Genomic DNA, 14,708 nt, shown 5'->3' on the forward strand with positions numbered 1-14,708 from the left:
TGGCGGAGAGCCTGCTTCCCCCCCTCTCTCTGCCTGCTTGTGATCTCTCTCTCTCTGTCAAATAAATAAATAAAATGTTAAAAAAAAAAAGATTCTTCCTACAAAGAAGTGCACCCTTGCTGTACCCTACCTTTCCCTGGAGGCCTTTGCATCTCCATTACAGGAACCTGGGGGATCTGTGGGTTCTGACCTATAAGAGGCCCAAGACATAGATGTAAGTGAAAAGAGCAAGCAGGCGGTGTGGGGTCGGCAACAGTAGTGTCCAGCATAACCCATTTATGTAAAACACCCCCCCAATAAACCCACGGTGGAGACCTCTCTGTTGATACATATGTATGTATAAGCATATTTTTTAAATTAAAAAAAAGTTTTTTATTTTTTATTAACATATAATGTATTACTAGTCCCCGGGGTACAGGTCTGTGAATCATCAGGCTTACACACTTCACAGCACTCAACATAGCACATACCCTCCCCAATGTCCATAACCCAACCACCCTATAAGCATTTTTTTAAAGATTTTATTTATTTATTTGACACAGAGAGAGAGACCACAAGTAGGCAGAGAGGCAGGCAGAGAGAGAGGAGGAAGCAGGCCTCCCACTGAGCAGAGAGGCTGATGAGGGGCTCGACCCCAGGACCCTGAGATCATGATCTGAGCCGAAGGCAGAGGCTCAACCCACCGAGCCACCCAGGCGCCCCTAAGCATACTTTTTAAACATTCATTTTGTCTAACTTGTTTTATTTTTTAAAAGATTTTATTTATTTATTTGTCGGAGAGAGACAGAGAGAGCAAGCAAGCAGAAGCAGGGGGAACAGCAGGCAGAGGGAGAAGCAGGCTCCTCATTGAGCAAGGAGCCCGATGTGGGACTTGATTCCAGGACCCTAGGATCATGACCTGAGCTGAAGGCAGCCGCTTACCTGACTGAGCCACCCAGGCGTCCCTCTTTGACTTCTTTTAAAGTGACAGGGCATTATTTGTATAATTTAATATTTGTCAAATAAAAAATTGTTAAATAAAAATCAGGACTTGCCCCTAACAGTCACAAGAGGGAGCCATGGACCACACCCATCTGTATGCCTCTCTCCCACTTGGAAGAACAGACTCTTCCTCAAGATGCCCCCTCCTGCCCCCCAACTCCTACCCCCCCACCGCCCAACCCCAAGGCAGGAGAGAGGAAACAGGGAGTAGAGGCCTGCCGTTCCCTTATCTGCAATTCTGAAATCCAAGAAAAATGTGAAAACCAAATCTTCATGCGGCAGGCAGTGTTTAATCTGAACACAGATGAAGCTTTTTATAGCTTTTGTCCCATTTACCGTGGATATTCCTACATCACACAGCAGAAATGTCGATGCATTTGGTCATGTCAGGCAAGCCCAGACCCCGCTGGGGATGTTACATAATCTGGGGTGTACACACCCTAACACCTTTCTAAAATGGGAAACTTTCTGAATTCAGAAGCACATCTAGCTCTTGGAGGTTTGGTAACGGATTGTAAACCTATCCCATGTCAATAGTTGGCCCTTTCTTGCCCCTAAGAATCCTTCCTTCTCCTCCCATCTCCTATTGGAGCTTGGACACCCCCTAGGTGTGCCCTAAGGTTCCTAGTCATTGCCTGGAGGATAGAGAGACCAAAGATCCAACAAGTCATGAAGGCAAGGTTCCTCTAGGCGCCAAGGGAGAAGGCCTTCCTTTGCTGAAAGGAGCTATCCGACATCCTCTCCCTGACTAGGCTAATGCGGTCACGCAAGACCCTCATCCCATCATAGGCACTCGCAGGCGACCGCAAGCCCGCTTGCTGGTGACTTCCAGTCCAGAGCCCCACGGCAGCTGGCCTGACTTAGCAGGTAATGTGAAGACATCTCCAGTGCCCCATCTGTGACCACTCCCACCCCCTCTCTACTTTTTTGCCTCCTTTCAGAGATGGGGGTTGTGTGTGAACATCATCCTACTTTGTCGGGGGGAGAGAAGCGGCTGGTGAGAAAGCCCAGTCTGTATGGTTAAAGGAGTGGTGTTGAAGACCTACAAGACGAAGGATCAGAAGAGCCGGGCTCCCACCTGTCAGGGGAGAGTATGTCTCTGTGTGCCTGTGTGCGTGGGTAAGAGCCAGACAGATGGATAGGAGACAGATCAAGTGGTGAAACAGATGGGGTGAGGGAGGAGAGGAGTTGAGACAGAGACAGACTAAGAGTTAAAAAAAAAAAAAAAATACTCCCAAACCTGGCCAAAGAGTATTTCAGCTAACATTTTTGGAACAGACCCAGTGAACTGCCACTTTTAATAAAAGACTTCTCGATCTAAGACAGGAAGTCCCCAAAGCAGAAGGTTGGTACGTGTGGATATTAAAATTTGCATCCATCATTTTAGAACAATGTGTGTTTCACTAATCAACAAATAATTGTCCTGAGATCAATATATCAAGGGCTTAGGAAGTAAATGAGAGACCCAAAGTTAGCATTTATATTTAATTAAAACCTAAAATTTTTCTGAAGGCAGTGGGAAAGCCCTGGCTGGTATGAAGTCCGGGGCATTGACCCCCTTCAAAGGGAGACTGAACTTGATCCCAGGCAGAGCCTTGGGCCCCTTCTGAAATGGCAGCTAGGAGCAGAGCCAAATAAACTGACCATTTGCCAAGCCTCACCCCCGAGGGGCAAGACGTAGAGGAGACCTCCCCTTCAGAAAACTCCTTTGGGCAAACAACACTGATGATCATTTCCAGAGTGTGGCAGAGGGATGAGGGTTATCAATAAGGTGAATGAGCCCTTCCAGGGTGGACATGACACGTGTCCTAGTTATTGAAGACACTGGGAGATGCTCAGGCTGTCCCTTGAGGCCCCCTCAGATGCCCGAATGTAGGTAAGCTTGTTTCCTACCTAGCAGAGGCTCAGCACTGGGATAGCCTTAACTGCTGAGTGAACAACTAGGTTACCTTCTTCAGCAGGGGCCTGAGGTGTGGCCTCAGTGATCTCGGCCAGAGCTGCCTCACGCTGGCTGGTTCAGGTGAGCCAACAAGGGCCCCAGCCTCCACCGGAAGTTGGGCCAGAAAGCTCCTGCCTGAACCAGCAAAAACATCGTTTTTGCGAGTCACCTTCAATCATAAACTGTCTCCATCTCTCTACTTTTTCTTTAATCTTTTTTTAAAAGATTTAAAAAAATTTTTTTTATTTTTAAGTCACCTCTACACTCAATTAGGGGCTCGAACCTACAATCCACGATCAAGAGTTGCACGTTCCACCCTGAGTCAGAGAGCCAGGCGGCTCTCTCTGTTATTTGTGTGACCTTGGGCAAGATACTTCACCTCTCCCTGCCTCAGTTTTCAGGCTGAAAATAGGCACAACTTAAAGCAATAAAAATGAAACAGGCGCAGGTTGTATGTACCTTTCAGGGGTGTGAGAACTTCATAAGGTGATGCAGGGAACATACTTGAAGAGCATCAGCTGGCCTGACCTACCCTCTAGTCTCCCAGTACCTTCTGAGAACTTCCTTTGGAAAAAGCAACAAGGACGGTTCCCTGGGATGGGGAGTACTCACGGGGCCTCGAATGGAAGGCAGACTGACACACATGGGCAGCACCATCAAACTTGCGTTCCTTGCACCAGTCACTCCTGGGGCTGCATCTGCGCTGGACAGGAAGCCCAGACTGATGGCGAAATTGAGAGCCACCCACGGCCTGTCCCTCAGCACCCTCGGTACATGCCCAGCAGAGTCCATTCTCGGCAGCCCTGAAGGCCCCACTCCAGGAAGTGGGAGAGCCAGGCCCCTTGTGATTCTCGGGGCTTTCCACTGTTACTTCAGAAACTTCTGGCAGTCTTTCAGGCAAGGCTGTTCTGAATGACCCTTTTCTTCTTTCCAAGACTGCCATTATAGGCGACTACCACAGGCCCCAGTGGGCTGTGGCTTGGGGGACTGCCAGCTGGCGGTCACCAGCAAACTCGCTATCATCACAAGGGCAAAAAGTGGGGTGCTAAGAGGGAGCTGTGCGTGTCTGTTTTCAAGTCTCCCTAACACAGTGGGGCCAGAGGTGCGGGCGCAAGGCAACCCAAGGTCTGTCCAAAGGACTCTTTCATATGCCCTTCTTGTGACTTCCAGCTGACGCGTTCCATGACAGCCAAGGAGGCAGGAGCTGCCTCTTGCCGCTGCAGACCCCGCCAGCTGTCCTCCTGGTGGGACGGGCAGCCCACACCCCTGCCTGGATGAGTCCAGTGTGTGGGCGATGCTGCAGCAACTGTGGATATGATTCTCACTGGCTGTTCACCCAGGGCATGACAATTTCTGTAGCTCGTATGCTTTCCAATTTGCAGGACTCACCCCAGGCTGGAGACATCTTCAGCCACCCCGGACACCGTCCCTACTCACCCAAACCCACCCAGACTGATGCCTGTCCTCAGGACCGCAAAGCTTAGAGTTCTCGATGAACATGAAAGATTGGAACAAGCAGTGTGTCTAATATCCACTCTTCCTTCCATGCCATTGGTTTTTGCTCTCATTGGTATTATTTCCCTCCATTTTTTTCTAGGTTTATTTTTGATTTATGGTTTTTCATTTTTTAAAAAAATTTAATTTAATTTATTTATTTGACAGAGAGATCACAAGTAGGCAGAGAGGCAGGAGAGGCAGGAATAGAGAGAGGGGAAAGCAGGCTCCCCGCCGACCAGAGAGCTCCACACAGGGCTCGATCCCAGGACCCCGAGACCACGACCCTGGCCGAAGGCAGAGGCTCAACCCACTGAGCCACCCAGGCGCCCCTATGGTTTTTCACTTTTAAGATTATATTTTTAAGGGGCACCTCGGTGGGTCCGTTGGTTAAGCATCTGCTTTTGGCTCAGGTCACAATCCTGGGGTCCTGGGATCGAGCCCCACATCAGGCTCCCTGCTCAGTGCGGAGTCTGCTTCTCCCTCTCCTGCTCCCCTTGCTTGTGCACTCTTTTTCTAGTAAATAGAATCTTAAAAAAAAAATTTATTTTTAAGAAATCTCTACACCCAACATGGGGCTCAAACTCACAACCCCAAGATCAAGAGTCACACTCCACCAGCCGAGCCGGGCAGGTGCCCCTCTTCTTTGCTAATGCGTGTACCGAGGCCTCTAACATTCTCTTCCAACACTGTTAGCTGCAGCCCACCCATCTGAGACATCACATTTTTGTATCTTCTTGTTTCTAAGATCTGTGTTCCACTCTTCTCTGATAAATTATAATATAAACTTAAACTATATTTAAACTATAACTGTAGTTTTTAATTTAAACTATAAAGTTTATCTCACTTTATTTCTAGAACTCCTTGGCTGCAGAGTCTCTGTAAAGAGATTTGGAGGGCTTGAGCTCCAAGGACTTTTTTTTTTTTAGATTTTATTTATTTATTTGACAGAGATCACAAGTAGGCAGAGAGGCAGGAAGGGGAGGGGAGCAGGCTCCCTGCTGAGCAGAGAGCCCGATGCAGGGCTCAATCCCAGGACACTGAGATCATGACCTGAGCTGAAGGCAGAGTCTTATTAACCCATTGAGCCATCCAGGCGCCCCCTTTAAAAAAAAAAAAAATAGGCTCCACGCCCAGCAGGAAGCCCAGTGCAGGGCTCAAACTCACGACCCCAAGATCAAGGCCTGAGCTGAGATCAAGAGTCAGACCCTTAACTGACTGAGCCACGCAGGTGCCCTGAAGCTCTGGGAATTTTAAGGGCTCCTCAGTACAACAGACAAGGGCCAAAAGGAACAGTCTGATGACTCTTGCCTTTTGTTTCTGATATACAGTTTCAACTGAATAAAAATGACAAACATGATTTCTTAGAAGAAAACTAATAACTCATCCAAATAAGGTCTTCCAGTGTCTTCGAAGGAGCCTTACTTGAGAAAACACTTCTTAAAGTTAACAGGAAATCGGCCAACATTGTACTTAAACAGGAACTTAGTGACAGAAACCATCTGCATGTTGCTGATCTAGATTTATTAAATTTATTTCGTGTCATTGTGGTCACTTTTACAGCTGTTTAGACTTATTTTCAATCACATGACTGTTCACAGAATTCACAGAATTCATTAACAAACCAGTATTTTACACCCAAGGGTCTTCAGTAGCACAGCAAGATAGAAAAGAGGCCCACGAGGTGCTTGTGTGTGGAATCCGAGTCTGATGACACAACATTATTGCTTCATTAGTCCTACTTGTAAAAATAATCAATGATTCCCAGGAAACCCACCCTGGTCGTCGTACGGCAGCCGTTCCGGGCTCCCTCATGACAGGGCTGACGCGCAGGGGTCCATCCACCCCTCGACCCGTGTTCTCCACTGCTCTGGCAGCCGGGAGGGCCGGCAGGTGTGGGACCGCACCCCCCCTCGCGTGCTAGTATCACGGACAGCTTGCATCTTGCTCCCTGGTCTTGCAGCTGATGGACTTGCACTCACATAGGGGCCTCTACATAGAACTTAAACGAGACATGAAGAGGAAGGGCTCAGCAGATGGGAGACTAACGCTCCTAAAACAGCCACTGACCATGCAGGGGAGAACGTCGAAGCAGCAGGAAATCCTCGAGTCTCAGTCAGTGAAGGTGGTTTTACAGAAGATGGCCTCAGTGATTATGGTCCCAAGGCAGCCGCTTTGCAACATGAACTTGAAGACTTCTGGGTCGATTTCATGGCTAGGTTTTCTTAATTCTGTCCCATGGGAGTTTCTATATTGTGAAAAATATCTTGGAGATTTCCCCGTGGCCTCCGAAGCTCTGTGGATCTGTTGAGACCGGGGACAGGGGACTGGCCTCCTCAGGGACGCTGGCGCTCCGGCTGCGTTTGGGGCAGGATCCCTGAGAAATGCTGGCCGCGTCCAATTCTGGAGATGGGGGCAGATGCTGTGTGCGAGTGCAGGCTGCGGGCGGGGACTCAGTCCAGCTTCTTGTTGTTGCCTGTGCTGTGCACGGAAGCTAAGAAGTCGACAATGAGCTTGGCCGTCTTCCTGGGTCTCTCCATCACCACTGAGTGCCCACAGTTTTCCAGAAGTTCTACCTGGCAGTTGGCGATCGATTTGGCCAACATGTCGGCCCCAGACACGTCGAGCACCTGCAGGACAAGACAGGACGCTAGGTAGAAAAGCCTCAGATGCCCACGTGCATTCAGGGGACCGGACACTGGCCGAGGCAGGGGAGACATTTAGGATCGAGTCACGTCAGGGCACGTGGCTCACTGACAGAAATGACTGCATGCCTCATTCTGCAATTTGGCACCTGGACTTGTGTTGCTGCCAGCATTACTGAAATGGAAACACACAGTCCCTGCCCAGAAGGAAGTTTTTCGGTCTGGTAGGGAAGCAGGACTGGTCAGTAGATGAGGGCTCTAAGTGGGGAGCATCCCGGGAGCTGAGAGTGCACAGGGTGGGTGCTGGGGGGCGGGGGAGGATCCATGCAAGAGAGGGGGCAGGTCAGGCAAGCGCAGCGGATGGCAGTTAGCTGAGCTGAGACACAGCATGTGGGGGGCGGGGAGGGTGTGGTGGAGAGGGGTCAGGCCTCCATCTGAGGGCAGTGGGGAGCGGCGGGGCTGTCTTAGGGACAGACACGATCAGGCCGGACTAGAGAAGGCAGCTCTTCGAAGGGCACACAAAGAAGACACAGGAGGGGAAAGCTAATTATCCCAAGCTGGGGGAGGGAGCAGTGTCTCTTCGAGGGTCTTTCGGGGTTCCCCCAAGCTGCATGACCACGGGCTCTGGAGTTTGTGAATAACGGGGAATGCTCTTCTGATATGAAAAGCACCACTCTCCAGGCTGACCCTTTCCTAACAATGCACTAATTTCACTGTCATCTGGGTTACCTTGCTGTTCACACTCACCCTGGGTTTCCTCCCCAACACCGTCCTGTTCACACCCATCCCGGGTTTTCTCCCCAACACCCTCCTGAAGCATCAGATTTGCATCTGTTCCCCGTTTGCCACTGCATTCACCTTCAACTCATCCAGCACAAGAGAACTCCTCCTCTCATCCTCAACGCAAAAGCAAGACCCCCCAACAAACTCAAGTGCTTTCTGTGTTTAAGCTCCATTCTGGTCAGCCTGGACCATGAAAACCAAAATTTTCCACCCAGGAAGTGGAGGGTGAGGGGAGGGGCAACCATTCTCTGCCAAGGCACTGAGCACGGAGCATAGCAAAGCAGCCCCGGGCCACAAACAGAAGCAGCTGATGGGGAGCTTAGTAAGAGGGGCGCCTCCCCCGGGCCTGCACTCAGAGGGAAGGCTGCTGTGGCAACTGTGCAGAAATAAAGCCCAGTCTGTAGAAAAATCTCCAGAGGAGGGGCGCCCGGGTGGCTCAGTCGTTAAACATCTGCCTTCGGCTCGGGTCACGATCCCAGGGTCCCGGAATCGAGTCCCTCATTGGGCTCCCTGTTCAGCGGGAAGGCCTGCTTCTCCCTCTCCCCTTGGTTGTGTTCCCCCTCTCACTGTCTCTCTGTCAGTCAAATAAATAAATAAAATCTTAAAGAAAGACAGAAAGAAAGAAAGATCCCCAGAGGAAATGCAGGTGGCATCAACGGGTCAAGGCACTGACCCCAACTGAATGTTGGGAAACTCCCAACTGAATGTCTATCCTGCAGAGAAGTCAGAACCCACAGCTACCCACATGAGCCTCTAGCTTTGACTGTCAGGCTGGTCAAATCCAGGACTCCCCATGGTCACTCAAACATACAGGAAATAGCTATATGGACACTCAACCGGTACACATGTCTATGGGAACCACATCAGCTTTTTCTTGTGCAAGACACTCACAAAGATAGTCAAAACAATTTTCCTCCATCTTACTTCAGGCCAGGGCCAAGACTAGGGTGGGGGAAGTGAGGCACTTGCCTTGGGCACACAATTTAAGCAGCTGCCAAAAAACTCGGTAATTAAGATGAAAATTATTTTAATGCAGTATTTAAGAAAACAGACATTAATGCAAAAAGACCCACCATGAACAAAATATAAAGACAGGATCCGACCCTGCACTCACATGACCTACCTCACACTAGTTCCCATTCTGCCAGGCATTATAATGGCAGGTAGATCAGGAGTTGCTGGAGCTCAGGGATCCTGTCTTGGTGCCCGCTGTAACCCCAGGGCCTAACACAGTGTCAGGCACATACTAGGTGCTCAATATAAATCTGTTAGCTGACTTAAACGTATAGGCCGTCAGCTGGTGGTTTTGTTCCTTTGTAGGTTGTTTATTTACTTCCTTGCTTGCTGGCTCGCTCACTCACTGTATACTCTGGCTCTCCTTCATCCCATGCACTGTGGTGGCAGGATGAAGGGACATAAAGAGTAACAGACCTTGTATATCTTCACAAGGCCCTCCCATTCGGGTGGACTGAATACGGAGGGGGAATACTTGAACTGATGTGCAGAAATCCTCTTAGGAAGGAGGACTGCCAGGTTCAGTTATGCAGGCTGTATACTGCCCAAATCCAGTGGGCATGATTCACACAGACAACAATGCACACAGCTCTCCTGCAGCTGTACAGCACAGTGCCTGACCTACAGGGATCCAAAGAAGAGGGAGGCTGAATTCAGCCTGGCGGGCATGGGTTGGTGACACCAAATGCTGACAACAGAACAGGAAAAGAGCCAGATGCTTGGGAAGCAAAAGGGCATAAAATAAAGAGCCCCTAAAGGCTTTGCTATTTGGATTTTGCACTGGGGATGGTCCATAGAACATCTATAGTAGGCCCATGGAATGTTAGGCTCTTTTTTCAGAACAAAATGGACTTCAGAGTCCTGGAAAAAATTCTGGACCACAGGCAGAGGCCTACTCTCAGAGGCAAAGGACATGAAAAATAAGTAATGTATTTTCTTATCACTGGAGAAAGATCACCCTCATGTGTGTTGCTTCATGTGAGCCTCATATCACCTCAGTAGCAGAAGAGAAACCCAGGATCTGGAGCAGCTGAGTGGTTTGCTCAAGGTCATGGGCTAATACAGGGCAAAGGCAGGGCTGGAACCCAGAATTTTCAGAGTCTAAGCCCAGAGATCTTGCTTCTGCATTGTCTCTGCAGGGCAGGGCAATGAGTCCTTGCCTCTTTTGTGTTGGTCCCTGAGAGCCCCAAATCACCTTTGGGATTTTTCGACTGAAGAAAGGCCTTCATTGTTCTAACTTGATTTCTGATTGAATAACCCCCTGCTGGCCTACTCCGTGTCCCACTTCTCTACTCAGGTGAACACAAAGCTCCTTTTAGTCCCTTGGCTGCTACAGAAGGGAGCAAAGAGCCTTCCCTCCTCACCATGCCCACATCACTGCACCCTACATTCTCGGCTGTACCCGGCTGGTTTGGGAGAGCTGTACACCGACTCTATCACCAGTCCCTCCCTAGGCACCCTGGGGACACAGTGCTGGCTGCTTCTCCCCAAGGATCATCATGGGCCTTATAAAGGCTCCATTTCTCATTGCCTCTTCTTGTCTTTAAAAAAAAATATATTTATTTGAAAAAGGGAGACAGAGAGCATGAGCAGGGGGAGGAGGCAAATGGAGAGGGAGAAGCAGACTCCCCCCTGAGCAGGGAGCCTGATGTGATTCAGGGCTCAATCCCAGGACCCTGGGATCATGGCCTGAGCCGAAGGAAGATGCTTAACCGACTGAGACACCCAGGCGTCCCTCTTCTTGCTTTAAACTTTAGAAGAACTTTGGGGCTCCTGAGTGGCTCATCAGTTAAGTGTCTGCCTTTGGCTCAGGTCATGATCCCAGGGTTCTGGGATAGAGCCCCACATCAGACTCCCTGCTTAGCAGAGAATCTGCTTCTCCCTCTCCCTCTGTGCTCTCCCTCTCTCTCTTAAATAAATAAATAAAATCTTAAAAAGAAGAAGTACAACAACAACAATTTTGAGTAAAATATGATTTCTAAAGAACAGCTGCAAGCAAAAAAGGAGCTTCTGGGGTCTAAATCAGTCTCTCTTTGGAGGGTCTGTCATTGCTTGTGTCCCCCCTCTAAAATTTGTATTTTGAAGTTTGAACCTCCAATACAACGGTGACTTTCTTTAGAAATAGAGTTGTTGCAAATGTAATTAGTTAAGATGAGGTCATACTGGTGCAGGTGGGCCTCTCACCCGATATGACTGCCAGCCTTAGGAAAATTTAAACATAGGAAAGAAAATTTGAACACAGAGACAAACAGGCAAAGGGAGAACGCTGGTGGGGATGGAGGCAGACGGCAGCATGACACATCTATTAGCCAAGGAACACAAAGACTGTCAGCAAACAGCCAGAAGCTGGGAAGAGGCATGGTACAGATTCTCTGACAGCCCCCAGGAGGAACCAAACTGTGGACAACTTGATCTTGGACTTCTAACCTCTATAACTTTAAGATGATCAATATCTGTTGTTTAGGCCACCCAGTTTGTGGTACTTTGCTATGACTGTTCCAGCAAAATAATACAGAGTTAGCTAATAAAATCTATTAAGATTTTATTATTTAAAGAAAAAAAAAATTTTTTTTTGAAAAAAAAATTTTTTAAGTGAGCTCTATACTCAACATAGGGCTTGAACTCATGACCCCCGAGATCAAAAGTTGTATGCTCTATCAACTGGGCCAGCCAGGTGTCCCCAAAACCTATTAAAATTTTAAAATGCACCTGCTCAGGATGCCTGGGTGGCTCAGTTGGTTAAGGATCTGCCTTCCGCTCAGGTCATGATCTCTGGGTCCTGGGATCAAATCCTGCAACGGGCTTCCTGCTCAGCAGGGAGCCTGCTTCTTCCTCTGCCTTCTGCTCCCCTTGCTTGTGCTCTCTTGTTCTCTCTCTGACAAATGAATAAATTAAATCTAAAATAAAATAAATAAAATGCACCCACTCTCTGACCCAGGGAGTCCACACTGGAGAACTCACCTTTCAGGTATGGTCTCACACTCCACAACCACACATCTATGCTGAAGTTCACTGAGGTATTATTTCGTTTTTGTTTTTGTTTTTTTTTTAAGATTTTATTTATTTATTTGTCAGAGAGAGAGAGAACACAAGCAGGGGGAGCGGCAGGCAGAGGCAAAGGGAGAAGCAGGTTCCCTCCTGAGCAAGGAGCCTGATGCAGGACGCGATCCCAGGACCTTGGGGGATCATGACTTAAGCCAAAGGCAGACTGAGCCACCCAGGCGCCCCACCCATGAATTTGGAATATGGGCGGTAGATTAGACAAAAACATCACACCAGCATTAAATGTCCTGAGTGTAACAACACACTGTGGTTATGTGACAGAATATTCTTACTCAGTAAATACACCCTGAAGTATTGGGGGTAAAGGGCACAATGTAAGCAACCTATTTCAAATGGTCCCAAATACAGACAGATAGATGAGAATGTTTAATAAAGCTAATGCAGCAAATGTTTAAAAATTGGTAGTAAATAAAACAGGGTAGACATATCCCATGGAATGACACTCAGCCCTAAAGGAAACAAACTACTGAGACAGGCAGCTCCACAAAAGAACCTCAAGAACACAACGCCCAAGCGAAGAGAGCCAGATACCAAAGACGACCTATTATATGACAGCATTTCTGTGAAAGCTCAGGAAAAGGTAAAACTGTAGAAATAGAAGACAGATCTGTGGTTGTGTGGGGCTGGGATTTACTGGAAATGGGCAGGAGGGAACTTTGGGGAGTGACAGAAATGCTCTACAACTGGGTTGTGGCGGGGTGCCCAGCTAGGTGAATTTAATGGTAGGTAGATGATAACTCAATAAAGCAGATTTAGGGAAAGTGTATATAAGAATACTCTGTGCTCATCTTCTTATTTTTCTATAGATTTGAAATTATTTCAAAATAAAATATTAAAAGTGGGATGGGGCACCTGGGTGGCTCAGTGGGTTAAAGCCTCTGCCTTCGGCTCAGGTCATAATCTCAGGGCCCTGGGATCAAGCCCCATGTCGGGCTCTCTGCTCAGCGGGGAGCCTGCTTCCTCCTCTCTCTCTGCCTGCCTCTCCGCCTACTTGTGGTCTCTCTCTGTCAAATAAATAAATTAAAAAAACAAACAAAAAACAAACACTAATTCTAAGGGATACATGCACCCATATGTTTACAGCAGCATTATTTACAGTAGCCAAGATGTGGAAACAGCCCAAGTGTCCACTGACTGAGGAATGGATAAAGAAGATGTAGTAGATATACACAATATTGCTCAGCCATAAGAAAGAATGAAATCTTGCCTTTTGCAATGATGTGAATGGAGCTAGAGAGAGAGTATTATGCCAAGTGAAGAAAGTCAGTCAAAAAAGACAGATACCATATGATTTCACTCATATGTGGAATTTAAGAAACAAAACAAATGAACAAAGGATAAAAGAGAGACAACCCAAAAACCAGACTCTAAACTGTAGAAAACAAACTGATGGTTACCAGAGGGGAAGTGGGGGGAGGGGTAAAATTGGGGATGGGGATTAAGGAGGACCCTTGTGATGAGCACTGTTATGTAAGCACTGTTGTAAGGAAGTGTTGAATCACTATATTGTTCACCTGGAACTCCTATAACACCGTATGTTAACTAACTGGAATTAAAATTTTAAAAAATCTTGGGGCACCTGGGTGGCTCAGTCAGTATAGCATCTGATTCTTGATTTTGGCTCATGTCATGATCTCAGGATTGTGAGTGAGCCCCACATGAGGCTCTGTGTTGGGTGAGGAGCCTGCTGAAGATTCCCTCTCCCCCTCTCCCTCTGCCCTTTCCTCTCTTTGCCTAATAAAAAAAAAAAAAAAAGAAAAAATTTTTTAAAATCTTTAAAAAAAGGATTTAACCACTGGTCATGTCATTTTTGTGTAGGAATATAAAAACTTACCCAAACATATTAACAGAAGTCAGTAAAATTAAAAAAATATTAAAAAAATAGAATGAGTAAATCTGCGTGGGCTGGTATGAAATGATTTCCAAGATACATCAGTTCACACCTATATGAAGTAATGTGAACAGTGTCACTATGCATGTTTGAAAACTTTACAGATATAATGGATCTATGCAGAACCATGTATGCTCAGCACAGCAGTGAGCAGACAATGGCCCACTGCCTGTTGGCGGGAATGAAGGTTTGCTGGCACTCTGCCATGCCACTTGTTTGTGTACTGTCCGTGGCGACTTTTGCACAACAGCAGAGCTTGGGAGTTGCAATAGAAATAGTAGGACCCATAAAGTAAAAAATACTTGCTATCTTGCCCTTCACAGAAAACATGTCAATCCCTGCCTTAGAAAAATGGAAGAAATATTCACAAGACAGCAAGAGCTTCCTCAAGGAATTGGGATCCGGGATGGAAAAGGGATCAAATTTTCATCACAAACCTTGTTGTACTCCTTAAAGTTTTTTTTTTAAAGGATTTTATATTTGAGAGCAAGGAGAGACAGAGAAAGCAAGCATGAGCAGGGGGAAGGGCAGAGAAGCAGGCTCCCCGCTGAGCAGGGAGCCCCGAGATGGGGCTGGATCCCAGGACCCTGGGATCATGACCTGAGCTGAAGGCTGACGCTTAACTGACTGAGCCACCCAGGAGTCCCTCTGTAAAGTTTTTTGTACTCTGAGACTACATGGCTTTGATTAAAGTAGTTTGTAAAAATTATTTAAGACTGCCGTTCATTTTACTTTATTTTTTAAGATTTTTAAAACTTTTAAAAGATTTTATTTATTTATTCATGAGAGACAGAGTGAGAGAGAGAAAGAGCCTGAGAGGGGGAAGGGCTGGAGGGAGGAAGCAGACTCTGCTGAGCCTGGAGTCCGATCCAGGACTGGATTCCGGGACTCTAAGATC

General features: G+C 47.5%; 1 protein-coding gene across 4 annotated transcripts in view; it reads right to left on the reverse strand.

Moving 5' to 3' along the window:
- Positions 1 to 5,366: 5,366 nt before the first annotated feature.
- The window catches only part of ABHD6 (abhydrolase domain containing 6, acylglycerol lipase), an 81,667-nt gene continuing 72,325 nt past the window's right edge, over positions 5,367 to 14,708 (reverse strand). For all 4 annotated transcript variants that reach the window (XM_080800057.1, XM_080800056.1, XM_080800058.1 and 1 more), the window contains one exon: positions 5,367 to 7,044. In XM_080800057.1, coding sequence (XP_080656183.1) covers positions 6,868 to 7,044 — 177 coding nt within the window. In that variant the 3' untranslated portion in view covers positions 5,367 to 6,867. The remainder of the gene's footprint in view (positions 7,045 to 14,708) is intronic.

This window comes from Martes martes, assembly GCF_963455335.1.
Source record: "Martes martes genome assembly, chromosome: 1".
Lineage (NCBI taxonomy): Eukaryota > Metazoa > Chordata > Mammalia > Carnivora > Mustelidae > Martes > Martes martes.